This window comes from Trametes versicolor (genome assembly GCF_000271585.1).
Source record: "Trametes versicolor FP-101664 SS1 unplaced genomic scaffold TRAVEscaffold_11, whole genome shotgun sequence".
NCBI lineage: Eukaryota > Fungi > Basidiomycota > Agaricomycetes > Polyporales > Polyporaceae > Trametes > Trametes versicolor.
This window is the reverse complement of record NW_007360331.1, coordinates 1,409,278-1,417,647: the sequence shown is the minus strand read 5'-3', so window position 1 is coordinate 1,417,647 and position 8,370 is coordinate 1,409,278. Positions and strand designations below refer to the sequence as shown.

Sequence of the window (8,370 nt, the reverse complement as noted above, 5' to 3'; positions counted from 1 at the left end):
GATGTGCTGCGCGTGTGCACCGTGCGTACTCGTCGGGTACCAGGTCCGCCAACAACTTCCCATGCGCTCCGCCTCCGTCGGTCTGTGTACCCTCGCAGATGGTTGGACGCTCGATCTCAGTGCGGCCGCCGCAGACCTAGCACCCCAATCGTTCGTTTCATTTCCTCACTGCTCGGTCTGTACATATGTGCTCACAACCATTCAATCCGAAGTCAACTTAGTTGGATATGCGCTCCTTCGTCCGCGTCCACGGCTCTTCGCCCGGACGTACAACGGCGAGCGGCCCGTCAGCGCCTGCCGCAAGAGCCAGCATGTACGCTTGTTTCGGATTTCGCGCGTCAACAGCTGTCCCTCAGCATCGCTTGCGACTCCACAAAACGCATGCCGACGGACGATAGTTGTCCCGATGATGCAACGTGCAGTACGGTGTTCGTTGAACCAGACGAAAGCGTGATGCGATGGGATAATTCTCGTTCTGTCGGTCCGTCTTGTCAACACAGCTCGACGTCTGAAGTAGCTTATATGTCTTAACCCATTCTTGCCACACAACAGGCGTTTCCGGCGAGTCTACATGAACGGTACGGTGCGAGTGTTGGTTGAGAATATGCAATGAGCTCTCCACTCCATTAATGTAGGCCAAGAGCATATTATACAGGCTGATTCGTGTCATCGGTGCACCCTACTTCAGTCCAGTTCCGCACGAGCCACCGACTGATCGGCGCGCACACGCGATCCCTCCACCTTCAACCTCCACAACATGCGCTCGATGCTGGCAAGTTGAACCTCTACAGGTATATCCTCCATCCCGACGCTGGCATCCGCAAGCCTATCCCGTAACTCGAGGAGTTCCGCATCGGCGACCTGCAGCGCTTGGGTCGTGGCCGCAACATAGCCGACGGCGAGGTTCCGGAACCGCTTGACTTCCTTGAGGACCAGGCCACGGCGCTTGAGATCCCGCAGCTTTGCTCGGTTGAGCCCGACGAGGGTCCACAAGTTCCAAAGAAGATCATCAGCAACGATATGTTGCAAGATCGCCTCGCGCGCACAGAGCTCGTGGATGATGGTGAGCGTTTCCTCCAGACGGTCTAGGTCCAACGCCGAGGTACTAGCCGCCACAAGAACACGACCAACTTGGGCGGCCAGGGCATCCGTTGAAACTTGAAAGGTACGCGCGAGGACGCCATTGGTGTATGAGGCACCTTGTACACCGTTCGAGCTGATCGTGTAGTAGGCGTGGGTGTTGAACGCTGCGATACTGCAATTTATCATGAGCCAATATATTTGTAAGCGGTAATCGGTTTAGTGCACCTGTCCACAGTTCCGTGTATCTTGGCCGACAGTTGCTGTAAACCCCGACCAGTCAATTGGGCGTCGGAAACGAAGCCGCTCAGCGCGTCCGCAAGGGCGTCTCTCCCAGTCAAGTTGCTCGCCCGAACGAGGCCGATCAGGTCCCTAACCGCTAGCTCGGCGTGCTTGACGTTCAATGCCAGCACCTGGCCACTAGCCGACTGGCCGACCAGGTCGTCGAGGAGGCTGTTTTGCACCTTTACGAGACCAGGGTAGTCCACATGATGGAGGATCGGATTGTCCGCAGACCACGACGGGATCGTAGGGCAGAAGGGAAGGTGCATCATGCCCGGGAGGTCACATAGGGATACAAGGCTGTCGTGTGCGGTGTCGATGACAAAGCTGACCACGGCAACGAACAAGAAGATAGCCAATGTCGAGAATAGCAAGTAAGAAGCAGGCATCTTCAGGAGCATGAGGGTACGGCGAGCGACACCCAGCGCGTGCTGCCAAAATTCGCAGCTGGGGGTGATGGCCTGCACCTCCAAGGGCGGGGTTGGGGCAGGCTCCTGTACCTTTAAAGTGGCCAATGTCAGTAAGCGGGGCCGAAGGGCATGCGACCGGAGCATACCTGGAGACCCGTGTCTTCGGGATACTGTTTCATGACTTGCAATGACATCGTGTGCTTTCTCGTAGGGATGAGAGATGTATAGTGGATAGGATGACTGCGTGATGGGGGGATCAGCGTATCGGCCAGCATTATATATGTATCGCTGTTACTGTACCATCGACAGCCCTAGTCTCAGCCGTGTTCCAGAACAAAGGTGTACAAGTTATCGCTTACGAGAGCAAAAAACGCAGATGTGGCCGTGGAGACAAAGAGCAAAAAGACACATTGCAGCCATACTAAGGCTAGAATGAGAGCTAGACAATGCAAAAATAAGCGGACATACTGGTTGGATCTGTACCTCGCGTATCGGCGACATGAGACAAGGTGCTTAATGTAGGGACATTGTCCTGCGCATAAAGCACAAGGACGAGCCACCAAAGCGCGCAGACGCTTCTACGACTAACCACCTCGGAATGATCGCCAAATCCAACTTGCACTGAACTCGGGGCACAGGGACCACATTGCATGATAAGCAAAGAACTTAAAGTCAAAGCAGGTCCCTTCGAGCGGCACATCCAAAACTATTGTCTTTCGCTCTCCACTTCAGCCTTGCGCACGAGAACAACACGCTCATCTCCCTCAGACTCAGACGTGGTCTCACGAGAGCCGAAGCCGGTTTGTGCATTGTGTAACCTTTGACCCCATCGACTTTCACCTGAGGCAAAGAGACACAAGGCACATGCACATATAGAACTTTACATATAGCATGCGTACGACGTCAACAGTCTCCCGCAATCCTACCACTTCTAATCTACATAGTATCCACTGACCTCCTTTCAAAATGGCGAGTATCGCAACCTCGGGATATATGTAAGTTCCCAGTATTTCATTGGTCCCCGCTGAAGCTATTGACGGCACCTAAAGTCTCATTTATGTACGGGTTTACGAAGCATTCTACATGGAACATCGCGGCAATGGAGAAGACGACAATAAATGCGCTGATGGAATTGTGATCATGGTCAACACATGTCTCGTGCTAAAGGGTGCTACCACCCAAAGGAGTGAGAGTTAAGCACATTTTCCCTCTCCGAGACTGGAGTCTTACCGGACTACCTTCTAGCCATATTGGTCATCTTAGACTACGACAGCTTGGATGTTGTATTTTGTGACGTCATCACGAACTCCTGGTGCTTTTATATATGGGAGGTGAGCATCAGCGTCCCTTCCAGAGCGGGTCAGAATACTTCCTCATAGACTACTAGGACACACACGAATGCCAGTGGGCTATCGATGATTTCAGATTATACTGGCTGCGGTTTTATGATGCCGATGAATTCTGCCGCTTCACCGCCGAATTCCAGCGAGCACTCTCAAGGTACGGCAAGGCACGTTTATTCTTGAGCATCTTGCTGATATGCACCAGCTCGTGAAACTTATCGGGACCTTCCCTGCTGCGTCAGTGTCTTACCCTTCATGATCATTGTCATCCCCGTCTCGCGCTCGGTTTCTACTACAATGTTCACTAGAGCCTGTCAATATGTGAGCGCTGTGGTGGAATGAGGACGACGAGCGTAGGCTCGATGTCGCCTGTATATATACTACTTAGCTGCTAGAGTACAGGAAATATCACGATTATTCTACAACAAGCGCGTCGGTATTCCGGGGCTTACTAATCAAGTCTCGCGGTCGCCCGACACCCCGAGTAGGATGTCGGCGTCGGGCTCGCGCCACGCTCGGCGGCGCTCACCCTCCGACACTCCCCCTCGACGCCGGGCGTCAGGCGCGCATGCCCATAAGGGTGATGAGCGCTTGATGGTGCGGGCGCGGGAGAGCCTTGGTGAGGGCGTCCGCGACGTTGTCCTCGGAGGGGCAGTGGATGACTTCCACCTCGTTAGAGGTGATCCGCTCGCGTACGAAATGATAATGAATATCAATGTGTTTCGTACGGGCGTGCAAGACTTGAGCGTTCGCGGACACGATCGCGCTCTGGTTATCGACGTAGAGCGTGGTCGGTCCGGTCGGCTGCAAGTCGAGTTCGGTCAGTAGCATGCGGAGCCACGCGATTTCGGAGGTCGCGAGGCTCGCGGCCATGTACTCGGCCTCCATCGAAGACTTCGCGACGGTCCGTTGCTTGCGCGAGGACCAGGAGACGGGGCCGCCGGCCATCATGAAGATCTGGCCTGAAATGGAGCGGCGGTCATCCGGGTCATTGGCCCAGTCGGCGTCGGAGTAGCCGATGGGCTCGAGCGATGCGGGGCGGTCGACGTCTCGGGTGTACACGATGCCGAGGTCGCGCGTCGCCTTCAGGTACCGGAAGACGCGCTTGGCGGCCGTGAGATGCGCAGGCGCGGGATTGCTCGAATATTGGCTCAGCTGTTGGACGGCGTGAGCAATATCGGGGCGCGTACCAAGGGCGGCGTACATAAGTGAGCCGACCATGGCCTGGTAGAGCACGCGGAGCTCTGCGTCTTCAGGGCCGTCATTGGCGCGGAGGCGGACGTGCGCATCGAGCGGCGTGTCGACCGGGTTCGCATTGGCCATGCCGAAGCGCTCGAGGATGCGGTCGATGTACTGGGATTGCCGCAGCTCGAGTGTGCCGGCGGCGCGGTCGCGCGAGACTTCGAGGCCGACGACCTGGCGGATCGGGCCAAGATCTGAGATCTCGAAGTGAGCAGTGATCTCGCTCTTGAGCGCGGCGGTCGCGTCGGGCGAGGAGGTCAGCATGGTCATGTCATCGACATGCACTGCGACAATGCAAAGGTCGCGATCGCGTGCGCGCGAGTACACGCACTGGTCCGAGATGAGCCGCGTGAAACCGAGCGGCTTGAACGCAGTGTCGAGCTCGATGTTCCACTCACGGCCGGACTGTTTGAGTCCGTAGAGCGTGCGCTCGAGGCGGCACACGTCAGGGCGGCCGTTCTCGTATAGAGGCGGTTGGCGCATGTAAATCTCTTCGCGCAATCGCCCGTTGAGGTAGGCGCCGACGATATTGACAACTTGGATATCGAGGTCGAGAAGCGTGCCGAGTGCGAGGAGAACGCGCAGGGTTTCGAGTTGGACTACGGGCGCGAAAGTTTCGATGTAGTCGACTCCGGGGATTTGTGAGAAGCCTTGCGCGACGAGGCGCGCCTTGTACTTCACGATGCGGCCGGTCGTGTCGCGCTTCAGGCGGAATACCCATTTACAGCCAATGGGCTTGCGATCGCGCGGGCACTGCGTGAGTGTGTAGGTGCCGAGACGCTGGAGCTGCGCGATTTTGCGGTCCATCGCGTCCTTCCAGTCGGGCCAGTCTGGTCGTGCCTGAGCCTCCGCAAGCGACTGCGGGTCGTCATTTGCGTTCACGGCAAAAATGTAGTCTTCTTTGTCATCGTCAGCAAAGGCGGTGGAGTTGGGCGCATTATCAGCGGGTGCAGGCAGTGCGGGTGGCGCTGGCTGCTGGAAGCGCGGTGCAGGTTTGCGCGCGTTCGGGTTGTTTGCCTTTCAGTAGTCGATGTTGGCTGCAGCGCGGCGAGTGGCGCGCGCGTATACGGGAATTTGCGAAGGCGAAGGTTTCGGGGATGCGGTGATGGGCTTCACAGCGGGTGTGGCTGGTGCGGGTGCGGGAGCGGACGCGGAGTCCTCGGGCAGGTGCGTACTAGAATCCTCCCCCTCAACTGCCAGAGGAGGCGCGTGCGGGATCTCCCCCTCAAACTGGACGCCGGTCCTGTCGAAAATAACGTTGCGCGAGGTGATAACCTGGCGCGTCGCGGGGTCGTAAAGGCGGTAGGCGCGGGACTCCTCTGAGAAGCCGAGGAAGCGGCATGCGCGTGACTTGCGCGCGAGCTTGTGGAGAGCAGTGTCCTGCTGCAGCACCCAGCACGTAGCGCCGAACTCGCGCAGGTGAGAGACATCGGGCTTGCGGCCCCAGAATGCCTCAAAGGGCGTCTTGTCGGGGAGCGCGCGCGTCGGGGCGCGGTTCTTGAGATAGATAGGGTAGTTTACGGCCTCGGGCCATAGTTTGATAGGGAGGTTCGCTTCGAAAAGCATCGCGCGCGCGGCGTTCAGTACGGTCAGGAATGAGCATTCAGCTATCCCGTTCTGCGCGGACGAGTGTGGCGCAGTGAGCTCTAGGTGGATGCCATGCGAGCGGAGGAATTGCTTGATCGGGCGGTTAACAAATTCCTTGCCATTATCGACTCGGATAACCTTCAAGCGCGCGTTTTTCTGAGTTTTGAGGAATGCGCGGTAGGCTTTGACGGAGTCGAGTTGATCTTTCTTGTCACCCGAGAAAAAGCGGACGGCATAGCGACTGCAGACGTCCGTAAAAATGGTGAAATAATATTCACCGTGCGCACCGCGGTGCCGGGCCGGTCCCCACATATCGCATACTGCGAGATCGCCAATCTGGCCGACTCGAGTGAACGACTGCTTCGGGAACGGCTTCACGCGCTGCTTGGCTTCGATGCACGCGCGGCACTGGTCGCTTGGCTGGACGGTCTCGTCCACGTCCATCCCAGTCACGAGTCCACGGCGTGCCATCGTGCGCAGGTACTCGTAATTCATGTGCCCGAAAGTTCGGTGCCACTCGTCCCAGGTGCGCGCATCGCGCGCTGCAAAGGCGGCGTTGTAGTCGGTAGAAATATTTAATTTATACAGACGGCCGCTCTTTGTACCTGTAACTAGTAGCTGTCCGTCCGCTGACCTTATCTCCACTTCATTTCCCTTGAACAAGACATGCGCGCCCGTTTCGGTGATGCACGCGACGGAAATGAGGTTGTGCGTGGCGGACGGGATGTGGGTGACGTGCTGGAGAGTGATGGGGATGGGGGATCTAGCGTCAGCGTGAGATAGGATCTTGATGGTGCCTTGCCCGATTTGTGCGACTTCTTGCCCTCTGACACCCTGGATGGTCTTCCTGGGTGTGTCGGCATATTGCCGGAATTGGATGTGATCGCGCGCGACATGGACGGTCGCGCCCGAGTCGAGAAAATAGATGTCTTGCGTGTGCGCGGCGAGGGCGGAGTTGCCTTGCGGCTGGCTGGCTTCGTCAGCGACCCAGATGGTGCCAACTACTTGTCGTGCGGGCGTGTTGCTGTCGCTGTCGTACTCGTTTGCGACGTGTGCGTGCCCGTTGTCATCGTGCGACTGCGTGCGCGAGTTGCGCGGGCGGCGGTCGTTGTTCGAGCGCTGGTTGGTGCGCGGCTTGCCTGAGCAGCATTCGCGCGCAAAGTGGCCGCGGCGACCGCATTTGTGACAGGTCGCGTTGGATTTATCGATGGCCTTCAGCGTGGTGTTGTGGTCGTCATCGCGCTTACCGCGGCGGTCTTCTTGGAGGATTCGCGCGATAAGTCTGGCGGCGGTAAGGCGGGCTGGCTGGCCGAACAGCCCCTGTTGTAGTTTTAATGTATTATAAACCGTTTATATGCCTGCGGCGCATTACATTATAAACCGTTCCGGTTCGTAATGTATTACGAACACCCCGGGGGCCCGAGGCATCTGCCCGGCACCTGCCAAATATGGCAGGCAGCCCCGGAAGCGCTGTTATCAGTGCCCGGCACTCTCCAGTGGCTTATCTCTTATAGATAAGGCCTCTATCTCATCAATCCGAGCTCCCCGGACATCCGGATAGCCCCTCCCACCGGCGCTTTGGCTCCCGCCCTGCCACATCCCAATTAGGAAGGTGTACTCAACACCTGCACCCAGGGCAAACTGCCTGGTTCATAGCTCACTCATTAATCCACGCATCGGCGTCGCACTGGGCGCGTTTTGTGCGCATTTACAAGGGCTACAAATCGTCGCCAAAAAGTCACGATTCCGGTATGTATTGGCGGCGCTACATCGCGTTTGAACGGGCGCTTTACAGGAATACTGCGCGGACCATAGCGCGCCCAGTTCCTCACACGCAGACGCGCACCTGGTATCCCCACAATGCCCTGAGCAGTGGCCTTCGAACGCGCCCCTCGCGGCGAAGATCCGCCCACGCGATCGAGCTCGGCGGCCTGTCCACCTCTGGCAAGGGGCTGGGCAGGCCTTACTGGGCCATATCTCGCCCAAAACACGGCGGATCTCTATGTTTTTGAGCTTGAAACAGAGCTTACATATGGCGCTTTACATTTAATCAGTGGCTCCCGCATTTTATAAAGTTAAACGTTGCCAATACTGCTGAGCAGGTGCTGGTGGGAGAGGTGCCTCCCGCGTTTTCGTTTCAGAGCGCATTGCCATAAAAGTGGGTGTGTAGCTGCATGATATGTCCGAGAATACGTGTACGGACTTTCAGCACAATCGAATGTGTTTTGATTCCGGCAGAGCGTTATCAGTTCTGGCTTATATACCTTCATATCTGGCCTCTCAGAATAGCTATGTCTGATCTGGTTCCACAAATATATAGAGCATTTAAACCACATTATAACGCAAAAAAAAAAGCTCAGAAAACGGTTGAAAACGCGTCAAGATAGTGACTTTACAGTGCTACAGCCTTGCCCTGCTGTAGCACT

The 8,370-nt window shown here is 56.8% G+C and overlaps 1 protein-coding gene across 1 annotated transcript; it reads right to left on the bottom strand.

Moving 5' to 3' along the window:
• Positions 1–684: 684 nt before the first annotated feature.
• Positions 685–1,751, bottom strand: TRAVEDRAFT_132785 (uncharacterized protein; the record flags this gene model as incomplete). Its single annotated transcript, XM_008044926.1, has 2 exons — positions 685–1,255; positions 1,309–1,751. The coding sequence occupies 2 exons, from the start codon at positions 1,749–1,751 to the stop codon at positions 685–687; spliced, it is 1,014 nt and encodes a 337-aa protein (XP_008043117.1).
• Positions 1,752–8,370: the final 6,619 nt, after the last annotated feature.